The following is a 13,664-nucleotide window of genomic DNA, read 5'->3' as shown; positions in this document are numbered from 1 at the left end:
TATTGCTGTTTCACATGTATCTGCTGTTATCATACATCTCAAGTTTTGTGTTTCGTACGGAAGTGAGAGGCAGACAGACACACCAACAAACACACACAAACAGACACACAAACACTCAAATTTACATACAGTGCACTCCCATTGTAACGAACACAGTTATAACAAAATTCCAGTTACGGTGAAGAATTCAGGCTCAAAAATTAAAATCAGCTATGTATCTTTGTGCACTTTATTTTTTTTTTTCATTATAACAACACTATGATAAGACGAAAGAAAACTGCCGATCCGAGGACTTAATTATAGCAGGAGTCAACTGTACATAAGAACTGAGGGACTCAAAACAGAAGGTAAATGTGTGTATGAGACTAATGGTGCATGAGTCTGTAGTGAGTACAAGAATGTAAAAAAATAAAAAAAGAAAGACTCGACTGAAAAGTTGTCCTTCAAGTGACAGAAAAGAAAAAAGGTGTTCAATAAATGGCGACTAGAAAGACTGAGCACGACAAGAGAAATTGTGCAACTTGACATTAAAATCTTTTGTCACCAATATTTCATTGAATATTTCCTACAAGACATTTTTCAGAGTAAGTCATCATTCTCTTCACACATGGCCAGTATTACCACTAACAAGCAGAATGACGAAGGGTGGAAGTCTGGGGTCATGTACCATACTCTACACCCCCCCCCCCCCCTTCCCGGAAAAGTAATAAACAGAAGAAAAAATGAAATAATAATACACTTTATATTTCTACAGCCATCCAGTTACTCTTGTTTGCCATGTTTGCAAGAATGACAGAAAGTCCTAAAACACACAGCTGTATTTGTTGTCTTATGTGAATTGGGTGTGCTATGTGTTAAATCTATAAAAATTCCCATCTTTTAAAGATAACATCATTATTAGACTCAAGTATACATCAATGATGCCAAAAATTTTCAACATCAGTGCATGTGCAAATGCACTTTGAACCAAGTCTAATGCTGTACCTTCATTGTCAAGAAACATATTTGAGTCATTAAGAAAATAGAGATAAAGAACGTAAAAGAATACAGATAAAGCACAGGCATCATTTGAGAACCATTTGGCCAGTCACAAAGAATAAAGCCTATGGAGTAGATACCCTGTATCTCCGCCCTTGGCAAAGTGTCTCCTGAGGGCATTTAAGCACAGGACTCCTGCCTTCTTAAAGGGATAGTACAGTTTTGGTGGAGATGAGAATTAGGTTTTTAACTTTTTGCGAGATACCAAGAAAACACTTATGATATAGTACAGAACATACCATTTTAAGAGGAATTCAAAGTTTATTTGATGAAAATCGGGTTTGGAATGACTGAAACATCAAAAAAACAAAGTAAAACAAAGCGATCCTAATAAAGTGTGGGTCCCACACTTTATTAGAATCATAATTCTTTTTTGATATCTCAGTCATTTCAAAACCAATTTTCATCAAATAAACGTTGAATTCCTCGTAGAATTACATGCTATTTCACATTTTATAAGAGCTTTCTCATTATATCACCAAAAAATGTTAGAAACCTGAAATTAGGTCTCAACCATAACTGTACAATCCCTTTAAAAGCTGAATCAGTGTGATAGTGACACCAACTAATCAGTACATTTGTAGTTCAGAATATATTGCACACTTTTTTCTTCTCACTTCCCCAAAGTAACAAGGGATGTTTGTTGCTGTGTTAGGTGATGGTACACACATGCCAAGCTTCAATTATCCACAGAATATCAAAGTGAAGGCACACTCACTGGGCCCTTCTGTACAGTGCACTCCCATTATAACGAACAAGGTTAAAACAAAAGTAAAGTAAAAATTCAGGTCCCAAAATAATTGCCTGTATATCTTTATATACTTTATCGTTTGGCAATAACGAAAGAAAACTGCCAGTACCCGAGAATTTTGGTATAACGGAAGTTGCCATCATACAGTGTATACATATTATTCTCAGAGGCTAACCAATCTTATTTAGGCCATTTTCAAAGAAAATATTGTTGTACTTTTTGTGTAATCTTACTATTTTTGGATGGAAATTCTCTACAGGGGAAGACAGTGTACCATGAAGAGTAAAATGTTCTGCAGTGAGTGAAAAATGGTTAATAATAGCTAATTTATAGCATACAGTCATGTTCATAGATTATTACATCTGCAGTCCTTAACCCTTTGGTAATTAAAGACTGTACATAATGGCTAATGATTCCCTGGAAGGTAGGAGAGTAGAACGTATCACCGGACGCTTTTTTTTCGTGGCTTTGAATTCCGTACTCAGAGGATGAAATTTTGGCTAAAAATACATGTAATACCACTTATTCACAGACTCCTGGAAATTACGAATTCAGCCAACTTATGTCAATTGTTTGCTCCAGTTTTTAGAAAATATGCTTCAAACATACCCCTCTAAAAAAAGTTGTCTTTTTGCGCGGTGCAAAATCGCATTGTATTACCGGACACGATTTTCGCAATGAAATAATTGACGTCTTTTGCACCTAGTCCTTGTACCAGAATCATAATTCATCCCACAAATCACCGTACACATTCTCACGGAGTGGATGACAAAGAAAAAATCGGCAAATGAGGCTCAAATTTTGTATTTCACGGTAAAATGTCTATCTTGAACATTTCGAACAGTTCACGCAATAAAACCTTGTGAGAAATCGACAACTTCTATTTTATGTGCTTTGTCTATGGGAGCTGCATGCACGGGTGACGAGTTGCGGGCCCCTTCCTTAGCGCGCACAACTATTCCGCATCGTTACGTTCGCGTTTGAGGACGATAGCTACAAATTTTCGATATCGATCAGTGAACTTTTGGTTCTATTGGAATCTTCAGCATTTTTCGTGTATGTGAGTGGGATTTCATAGAATTTCAGTCACAAAATGTAATTCAAACATGCATAAATATTAACTGTGACGAGGTGCGGGTCACTCAACTATAAATTTGAGGTAAAATGTGAATTTCTTCGCGTTTTTACATTTTTATGTCCCGTTTTTTGCGATTTCGGTCAACACAAAGTTCTGTGAGGCTAATCTACGAAGTCTCGCGCGTACAGAATGTCATTAGTACGCAAAAATGTGCGTGTCCGGTAATACCATGGTGTCCGGTAATACCATACCTGTATATACAGCAATACTGCTCTCATTTCAACAACTTTCTAAATGATGTTAAAAAGCTCAGAGCATGTTTATTTTTGTCTATGTTTAGTTGAAAGCCTTATCAAGACTCTACCAAGACACTTGTGTGTCACAGAAATAATTCTGACATACTTACTTGTGTGTCACAGAAATAATTCTGACATACTTTGTTGACCTTTGACATCTCTCAAATTACATAATTATATATTCTATATGACAAAAAAATCATGGTAAAACATAAAACTATAAAAAAAACAACAACGGAAAACCGACAGGCGTTTTCGGCCGTTTTAGGGAGTAACTAGAATTATCACTGAAGGTGATTAATACCCCCGCCCCTAGTGTTGCTTTATAGTATGTCATGAGGACAATGACGTTAATACCAAGTTTGTGCACTTGTCAAATTGGAAACAGAATAATTTTAGTTTACTGTACAATTACAGAGTTGACACCGAGTTTCACAAGGTTTGGGTAAAAAGTGTGGTTACCATGGCAATGCATAGTCTGATACAAACACAAGGGACTATGGAAGTTATTCAATCCACAAGGTTTTGGTAAAATTATGGTTACCATGGCAACGCATTGTCCGACAAATACAAAAAACATGTCTTGCACATCTATACCTCAATATCATCATTTACCCCAAGTTTCATTTAAATTGCTTCAAAACTGTAGGAGGAGTTCGCGACGCGACCGACCGCCCGCCCGACCGATGCCCGACCAACATCGCGGTGACTCCTATATACCCCCTTCACACTATGTGTTGCGGGGGTATAATTACAGGGGGGGATCCAGGAATTCCGTACAGGGGAGCACAAAAATATTTTTGGTGACACATCCTGGTTCAATCGACTGACAAGGAAAAAAAAAAAAAAGGCTTCGGCGCAAGTTTCTGGTACCAGTACAATCGGCTAACAGAGATGGTTTCTTAAAAAGATAAAATAAAATAAAGAGGGCACATGCCCCTTTCATTTTTTCCCCCTTTTTATTTCTTCTATCAAAAAAACAAAACAAATTAAAATTAAAGGGGGGCATGCGCAATGAGCACTGCCCCTGGATCTGCCACTGAATAAGACAAGCGGTTCTGGGTGCTTCACTTGCTACTGATGGATTGATTGGTATTTCCACTTCGAATATATCCTTTATGGACGTATTTCTTCTTCATCGTTAGAGCATATATAAATGTCAACACAATCGTGCCCAAAGCACAAGTCAACATGTTTTTTTCCATGTTCAATTTAAAATAAATCATGAAAATTACATTCTCTTTTGCTTGATCCGAATCTGCTGCCAATTTGGAAAGCAGGAATGAGTTAAGGCAAGAGCACATTCTAGTAAACAAAAAGTATCCTGAAAATACCAGCAATAGTGACACTGGTCACAGTAAAGTGAGTTCATAGTTTGCTGTTCCGTCTTGTCATTGACATCTGATCTGTTATCTGTTCTCTTTCCTTGGCTGTTTAAGTCTTCTCTTGTTGGCAAATGCCTTCTGGATTGGAATCCTCGGTCCGTGGTGCATCTTCAACGCCTTCTTCATCGTTCCTTTCTGGAGGCTCTTCTGCAAATAAAACCAGGAAGGGAAAAAACATTGACCACTATTCATGGATTCAGGACCACCTGATATTGTTACAACATTCATTTTCCATTGACACCTGCCCTAGTATACTCAAGACTAGTCTTGAACAGGTTAAAGGAGAATGATGGTCCAGATAAAAGTTAGTCTGAAAAGAAAGCATAAAATACATCTGTATTACATGCATGACGGTTAAAATTTTGTCAAAATTGGACTAAACAATTACAGAAGTTATAAAATTTCAAAGATTCAGTAATTTTTAGTGAAACAGTTCTCAAACAGCTGATATGTACATGAGTGAGTTTATCATGTCAGCACCCTATAATTTTCCACTGATCTTGTACACAAAAGTCAAAAATTCAATTTTTATGCAATAAATGAATAAAATAATGATGATGATAATCAGTCAGCACCCTATAATTTTCCATCGATCTTGTACACAAAAGTCAAAAATTCAATTTTTACGCAATAAATGAATAAAATAATGATGATGATCAATCAGCTATATCACGATTTGAAACTAGGACATACTTGTAATTACGTTTGAACAAAAAACTTTCAAGGTTTTATGTACAAACTGTATGGCAAGTTGTGAGTCATATCGACTGTTCAAGAACTGTTTTGTGAAAATTTGCAAAACTTCACAATTTCATACCTTCCTTATTTTAATATGATTTTCATCAAATTTTCACTGTTTTGCTAAGAAACTGTTACTCTTTCTTTTCAGAACAATTTTCACTAGTCCAGAGTACTTCTTAAATAATCTTTATCTGCAAAAAAAAAAAAAACTTTGTTGAAAAGGTGACGTATCAAGATCTGCAGTGTATGGGAGGACAATGCGGAGGCAGCTAACACCTTGCAATGTCCATCCATGACATAAAATAAATGCCTTTTTCAGATGTTTTTTTCTGACATGCACTTGTACGCAACTTACCTTTCTCTTGATTCCACCCTGGGAAGTACTGCTGGCTGAGGCCCCATTCACATCCTGTACATCACACTCCATGTTCTCAATGTCAAAGTTGGAATCATCACTGTCCTCCTCTCCCATCTCATCTTCCTCCAGTCTCTCAAACTCCTCTCCTGATAGAGAAAGATAGTGAAGCAGATAGACAACAATTAGATAGACAGATAAACCAGAAGACAGGTGTCTTGATTGATTGACAATACTTGTGAAAGTGCAGACAGGTAGGCAGACATTAAATGACAACCAGATGCAGAATTGAAAGATGCATATCTAAACAAATACATCATACATATTACATCATTTATATGCACTCAAATAGACACAGGAATATAATCATACAACTGATATGAAGCATTCATTCAGATGACAACGGAAAGATACATGTAGATAACCAAACATGTAGACAGATCTACTAGATAGACAGGTGCGAAGGAGTGCCATGCACAGAGTTAGTATATTTGTTAAAATGGGTAAAGAACACACCTAAAACATCAACTAATCCATTTTCAAACTATATGAAAACAGGCCTAAAATTTTCTGAAGGTGAGTGAATTAGTTGGAAGCTCTGCAGACAGATGGCTATCTTTCTTTTCTTTTTTTGTAGATAGAATAAGAAGCATTCTTTCAGCCACATAAAGTGAAGATTGTAATGGTAAGCTAACTTTCAGTGAATCACTTTCCTGTTATAGCTAAAAATAAAGAAAATAACTGACCCATTATGCACTACAGTTGTGCTGTGGGTAATCAAATGGTTGAAAGTGAGAGTCAAAATGTACTTTAGTCATTATTTAATGACCTTCTTCGGAAAGTGAGAGTCATATTTTGTAAGATTAATGACAGGATGGCCTACTTGGGTATAGATCACTGAGACTATCTTCAGACTCTGCCTCCGATTCACTGCTTTCACTGTCAGCTGTCTTGCTGTACTTTCTCTTCTCTTCCTCATCCGAGTCTCCCTCCTGCTGCTTCCTCCTCGTCAGAGGTTTGAACTTTATCCCTAACCTCTGACACTCTTCATCTGTGGAATGGAAGAATAGGGGAATTCCCTCCTCGTGATTACAATAAATAAAATGGGGCTCTCTCTTGTGGGAAGCTTTTTGGGAACTAATGAATGACTGACTAATAGTCAAAATATAAGTATGTTTGTTTGTTTTTTCCTTTTATTAATAACCAAATCTTTCCACATTTATGTGCATCACAAAAACAACAACAACATCACTCACAAAAACAAAAGGGGGCTTTGTGACAAATGTTTCAACTTTCGAAACTTTGGAGAATTTGAGCAACAATTGACAATCATCATGGTCAGGCATAACCATATTCTGATTGTCTGTACGATCGGGGCGTTTCATCAACCAGTTCGTCGGAGTTTTCACCGACAAATTTGCTACCAGCCAATCAGACGCAAGGATTTACACTGACAACTGTAAAAAGCTAATGAAATCCTTGGTCTGATTGGCTGATAGCAAATTTGTCGGTGAAAACTCCGACGAACTCGTTTATGAAACGCCAAAGGCTTGAAAATAAACATAGACAAAGCGATAGGGAAAGAGTTCCTTTAAAGAAGATGTAAAATATTGATTCTATTTGCAGAGTCAGCATGGAGTCAGGCTTTTTTTAGCTATCCATAGAACTCGACTAAGTTGACTTTATAATCATATCACAGTTACCATAATATCTTTGATATATGTATGACTCCACTCAAATTTCATATTCCTATTGCTTCAGTTGAATTGCTTACATTTAATATGACTCATACTAGGATCAGTCCTTCCTCAACCATGGTATGCACTATGTGTACAACATACTTACACTTTAAAAGAGCCTTCTTGAATCTTCTTCCATTCACATGGCGTTCTATGTGCTCTGCTGTTCGGTTTATGTGACGCAATGTGAGAGTGCAGAAAAGCTGATGCCTGGGAAATTTGAGAATGAGAAACAGTTTATATGAAAATTACTTGAAGAACAAAATGTAATGACAGACATAACTACTGAATGCAGGCTGAATAGCATCACCTCTCTCTACCATAATGACAATTGCAGTGGCATCTTCAAAACAATTGTATGCAGATGTTCTGAATCACTTGCCTTGAGATGCGACTTTCATGTCCAGCTTGTTGTGCATTTCATGCCACTCTGTTTATAAGGCTTTGACTGGATGAGTCATTGACAGATTCAGGTATGCATTCACAACATTCAACCCGTTAAAGACGGACTGATTTTGCTACAACACAAATTTTCCATGGACCCCTGCCCCGAGTATACTCAGGACTCATTCTCAACTGGTTAAAAATAAGAGATTCATGGTTAAACAAGTGTACACTTAAGCTTCAAAAGCACAACAATCTCAACAAAATAATTTTGCATTTAAGGAACAGGAACACAGAATTAAAACAAGCAAACAACAAGCACAGCATGAAAACAATAACCAAGCCAAACAAATAGGCCATTACCCTCTTCCCTTCTTGTTGCTGGGAATGATGTGTGGCTTGTACTTCTCAAAATGGTCTTCACTCCTTTCCTGTGCATGTCTGTATTTCTTGCCACCAGTGTACCTTCTTACATCATCTACTCTGCATGGCATCTCATGGCCAGTTAGGCTGCAGTGTACCTGGTGACAGATGACAAAAATAATGTAATGTAATGAATTACAATGCATCAAAGCAAAAAAAAAGAAAAAGAAAAAAAAAAGAAGAAATTTGACATTTCTACAGCATGACAGTTATAATCATATCTTGTGAATAAACATATTTTAATGAAGGGGGAAAAAAAACCCTTTGCATCGAAAACTATGCTGATGAATGAAAGGAGCAATTTGTTCTGTAATTCTTGCCATCATTAGAGGTCATATCTTCTCTAGCAAATGCTGTGTCTCCCTCATTTGAATGTGGTTCATTAACCCATTCCTTACTGGAACCTGGTGGCCTGCGTATTCAGTATATGGGCATTTTAGAGATCAGTATGGAATGGATTAATTTCCATCATTTTTGCCATTGAGGACAATGTAAAATTTCATGCAAACATCAAACAAATAGTCCTTTTCATTGATGACTGTGTGTTTGGCGATACAATTCTCATTTAATTGCCGACTGCTATTGTTCACAAGGGATGCCCTTTTGCATAAAGACATGAGAGAGAAGAGCCAGATCATTTGCGAGAAAGTAGTATATCCAGGAGGCTGCCATCTTCGATGTCAATGATCAAGACATGACATCATGAAGGCAGCAAGAATATTCTAACTTTTACAGCGCAAAAGCAATGCCAACATATCCTTCCTTTTTTAACACAAATCCAAACATAAACAGTAGAGAGTAGCCAAGTAAAGACAGAATAGAAGGGACACTAAACCATTTTTGCAGATGTCATGAGCATTCCCCATGGCGGAAAGCAGATGCAATGCAACATGCAACAAGGCAAAACCTTCATGACTGCAACAACAGAATCAAAGATACGACATTTAAGACTCTTGTAAGACCATTTTTAGATTACTGTTCAACAGTCTGTGACCCCCACACTCAGACTCTGGTAGACAGACTGGAAGCAGTGCAGAACAGAGCAGCGCGTTTTGTTAGAGGTGACTACTCTAGACACAGTCAGTAGTGTAACAAACATGAAGCGTGAGCTGGGCTGGGAGCTGCTGAAACATCGACGCAGAGTAACGGTTAGGCCGCATTACCATGATTACCGGATTCCACGAAGCGCTTGCAGGTAGCCTATCCATCCCAGTTCGAAAAGCCCTGCGTCCGGTCCGAAGGGTTCTCCGGAAATCATCAACTACAAGCATCATCCCAATCGCCACGAACAAAAACTGCTATAAATACTCGTTTATCCCAAAGAACAATCATAGACTGGAACTCGTGGATCACTCCCATCAACAGTTGACTAGTTGCAGTTTCCAACATTTCAAACAAGGACTCAGGCGCATCCAGCTCTCTAAGCAGCAACCCTATCATAGTACAATACATCCAGGAGCAACGCAACTAGACATCTAGACCCCCACACTTCTCTCTCCGCGCAATTTAACACCAGCGCATCCCCTGTCCCATTGGCCCCTACTAAGGGGTGTTGGACAGTATACAGGAAGAAGAAGAAGCAACAGATAGCATTTGAATTGATCACTTCAAAATAATATTATAGGCATAACCACATAACACAAATTCTAATGAATGGGACTATTCCCACGTGGTGCTCTGTCATGTTTCGCACATGATCGCAGAATCAGAGGGTGATTTCTGACCGCATGAGCCCTCCGCTTCAGGGCAGTCAACATTACCTTTTTAATGTCACTTTTGATTGAAAGTGATGGGAAACGCGAAATGAAATCCAAAACATCTTTCGGGACCCTGCCGTCGTCCATTTTTCTTTCGTTTGTCTTTGTCTGTAGCCAGCTAGATAGATAGTGTGATCAAGTTATGTTGCGCAACCGAGCGTGTTTGCGTACTAAGTATACGCTCGACGTGCCGCCGCGCCGCGGCGGCACGTCGACCACTGTCTATCTATCTACGTGTATCAATCAATCTATCTATCTATCTATCTATCTATCTATCTATCTATCTATCTATCTATCTATCTATCTATCTATCTATCTATCTATCTATCTGTCTATCTATCTATCTATCCATCCTTCCATCTGTCCATTCATCTATCTATCTATCAATCTATCTATCTCCTAGCATCTATCTACACTGTATCTATCTATCTTTCTATCTATCTACTAGTATCTATCTACTGGTAATATCTATCTATCTATCTATCTATCTATCTATCTATCTATCTATCTATCTATCTATCTATCTATCTATCTATCTATCTATATATCTATTTATCTATCTATACTTTACTGGGGTCCTACATCTTGGCAATTTACTCTACCAAAACCGTATTCTTCAATACATTCTTACAATTTCGTGATGTTAATGAAGATGGATGCTTTGTTAGGTGAAATGGAAGATATATAGTGGTATAATTATTTTGGGTTCGATTCATATATAAATTTTCTTTTCTACTTACTGTCTATGTTTTTCATAGTATTATGTAAGTGAAATCTTGTCTATACATATTTCTTGGGCAGTCATCAAAATACATTCATATGCCTGCATACACATGCACATTGTATACGCATGTGCATGCAGGCACATAGGTTCATAATTTCATTCTCATTTCCAATTATAAATATCTTTTATTGTATACTTTAATTCTGATTTTCCTTTATCTTTTGATATGTGATAGAAGGTGACATGAATAATGTGTTGCCTATGCTCCTTGGGCAATCATTCCAATAATTCATTTGCATTATGTGTAGGCTATATGTCTATATATACTGTAAAACATGATATATTCGCGGCATGAAATTTTCGCGAATTGGAGCCGACAGCCTTTTTCGTGGCATGAAATTTTTGCGAATTGCTACTGCATGGAATTCAATGCATGTAGTGTAGACAAAACCTTTCGCGTGCACTTTTATTTCGCGAATTTTGGCGCTCGCGAAATTCGCGAAATTAAAATGCTCGCGAAAATTCCTTGTTTTACAGTATATAGATAGATATAATCTATACAGTATACTGATGTCTACCTCTTCCTCTGTCACTCATCCCATTTTACAGACAGACGGACATACTTGTGATATAAGTATGATAAGTATGATAGGTATTGTAAAGAAAAATTGCATAAAGATTGAGAAAAGGATAGTAACTGTGAAAAGGAGGCTTGGACAACAGCAAAAGGAAAGAGTCCGTATGTGAAGGGAAGGTACATAGGGGAAGGGAAGTTGTTCATCGACCAATGATGATGAATGCGCGAACAGTCATTTAATTGCAGAAAATGTTTATCTGCAAACATATGACAGGTGCTTGTTTTATTCAACTGGATGATAGTCCCCTTTATTCAGCCCAACGTTAGGGACCATTATTTTTTTACATGTACAGTGTATCAGTATTTACTAATGAAAAATAAATCAATGGAATTTACAGCAAAGAATAAGCATGAAGAAATAGAATATAGAATTTCCAAAAAGAAAGGGAAACATGCCACTAAGTTTCAAAATTTAGGTTTGAAATTTGAATTGAAACTATATAATTAGCTTACAGTGTATTTTGGTCACATTTGATATGTAATGTTTTATGTATTCATTTTGTTATGCTGCATCTTTTTTTCCTTTAATATGTATGGGAACATTGTAGAGCAAAATTTCAATAATTATAATGAAAGAAACAGCAGGTCCCGAGGACTTTGTTATAATGGGAGTCATCTGTATGTGTACTTTTGATGCCATTACATGCCATACAGAAAAATACACACACACACACACACACACACACACACAGCTGCATTCTCAAAGTAGATAAGTAAATAATTCAATTCAAATCATGCACGTATCTGGAATGATAAACATCACTTTAACATTTAGAGATATCAATAAGAATTTATTGGATTGCATATTTTTTTTTGTTCACCATCAAAACTGGAATCACAATAGACCAGTGAATGAAAAGGCACCTACAGGCATATTTTGTGCCTTCATGAACGGAGATATAAGATAGTCAGTATGACATTCATGACATAGTCAATTTCTTTATTCCCAAATAAAGTATCACTAATTTCTCAGTATTTTTCTAAGGTCAGCTCAAAAACTATCATTTTTCTTTTAATTTTGGACAAAAGGTATAAAAATGACACAATTTGCAACAGTTACACCAAAGCTACAATATAGACACATTTCAGCTTTTGTTTTAAATAACCATGCTCTCTTCAGAGGATTGCTTGTGAGTGTCAAAGCTGTCTTGGTTTACAGAGAATGTAAGCAAAAGAACAATTAAAATATTGCCTATAAAAATTTTTGCAACAGCTCATGAAGATCTGAATTGTTTTCAGATGGATATATAACACTTGTTTGCCTGCTGGTTATGTCCACATTGCATGAATAAAACAATGGCAACATCAAGGTCTTGTGAAAAATACATGTTGATAAATACATGATATATGTCTATCAATACACAACTGTGCTTAATCTTTTTTCTTAATATAGCATAGAATGTTACTTCTGGGACAGTTAAAAATATATTCAATCTCTGCATCAAATATTTCAGCTCTGTACTGTGTAAGTATTGCAAGTCACTACAATGGCTGGTTACATGATTGTAGTGGAAGTGTGACTAAATTATCTTCTTTGGGTATCCTCACTTCTGAGCACCAGAATGATAGTAGAAACTGATCAACACATCTAGTCAGTTGAAAATCTCTCTAAAATTCTCAGTAAAATGCCTATTCGCAAATAACATGTCGTCGCTGGGGTGACAAGACCTTGTATCTGCAATTTGGGTGAAAATTACTTTTTTGCATTTATGGTCAAATAATTGGTTAAGTGATGTCCTGTCCAAATCCTAGTTGTCTCACACCAAAAATGAAGCCACCATGGCAGGTCAAAGGAATGGCTGTCCCATTCGGTATAGTGCTTTGGCCGCCATGTTTTTTGGCTCTCCTGAACATTTGACATTTTGTAGATCAATATACGAGGTCTTGTCACCCCAGCGACGATGTACTGTCGGTCACTTTTTGACTGGCTTATCCTTCAATCATCTAGAAAATCAAAAATCAAATCAAACTTCAGCCATCATAAATTGAGAAATATATATATATGGGTTCTCAAAAAATAAATATACCACTCAACTCATAGAAATTTTACTTTTACAATGTCATTACAAAAATAAATAGATTGCATAATCAAACATAATGAAATGACTCTTGTCTAACACACAGCAGTTACCTCAATAGTAGATAACAGTAAACATTATGTGAAAGAATTACACACTATTCCCTGTGTATGATAACACAAGAGTTGGGTATCACTAAATTCGGGTTAGAGGTGAACTAAAAAAACTAAAATTCATTCAAAGGAATATCTATTCTCCTCTAAATGTTGGATTATATAAATGCTATTGTAATATATGATGGCTTTCATCAATAAATAAAACAAATCACATACCTGAAA

The 13,664-nt window shown here is 36.7% G+C and overlaps 1 protein-coding gene across 1 annotated transcript; it reads right to left on the bottom strand.

Moving 5' to 3' along the window:
- Positions 1–4,572: 4,572 nt before the first annotated feature.
- Positions 4,573–9,356, bottom strand: LOC139727192 (surfeit locus protein 2-like). Its single transcript, XM_071638151.1, has 6 exons — positions 9,288–9,356; positions 8,131–8,288; positions 7,490–7,593; positions 6,528–6,695; positions 5,645–5,793; positions 4,573–4,695 (listed from the first exon to the last, which is right to left on the bottom strand). The coding sequence occupies exons 1-6, from the start codon at positions 9,354–9,356 to the stop codon at positions 4,573–4,575; spliced, it is 771 nt and encodes a 256-aa protein (XP_071494252.1).
- Positions 9,357–13,664: the final 4,308 nt, after the last annotated feature.

The sequence above is a fragment of the Diadema antillarum genome, unplaced genomic scaffold (genome assembly GCF_040938485.1).
Source record: "Diadema antillarum isolate AM-2024a unplaced genomic scaffold, OU_Dant_1.0 seq00000122_RagTag, whole genome shotgun sequence".
Taxonomy (NCBI): domain Eukaryota; kingdom Metazoa; phylum Echinodermata; class Echinoidea; order Diadematoida; family Diadematidae; genus Diadema; species Diadema antillarum.
Note: the sequence above shows the minus strand (reverse complement) of the source record. Positions and strands in the feature narration are given on the sequence as shown.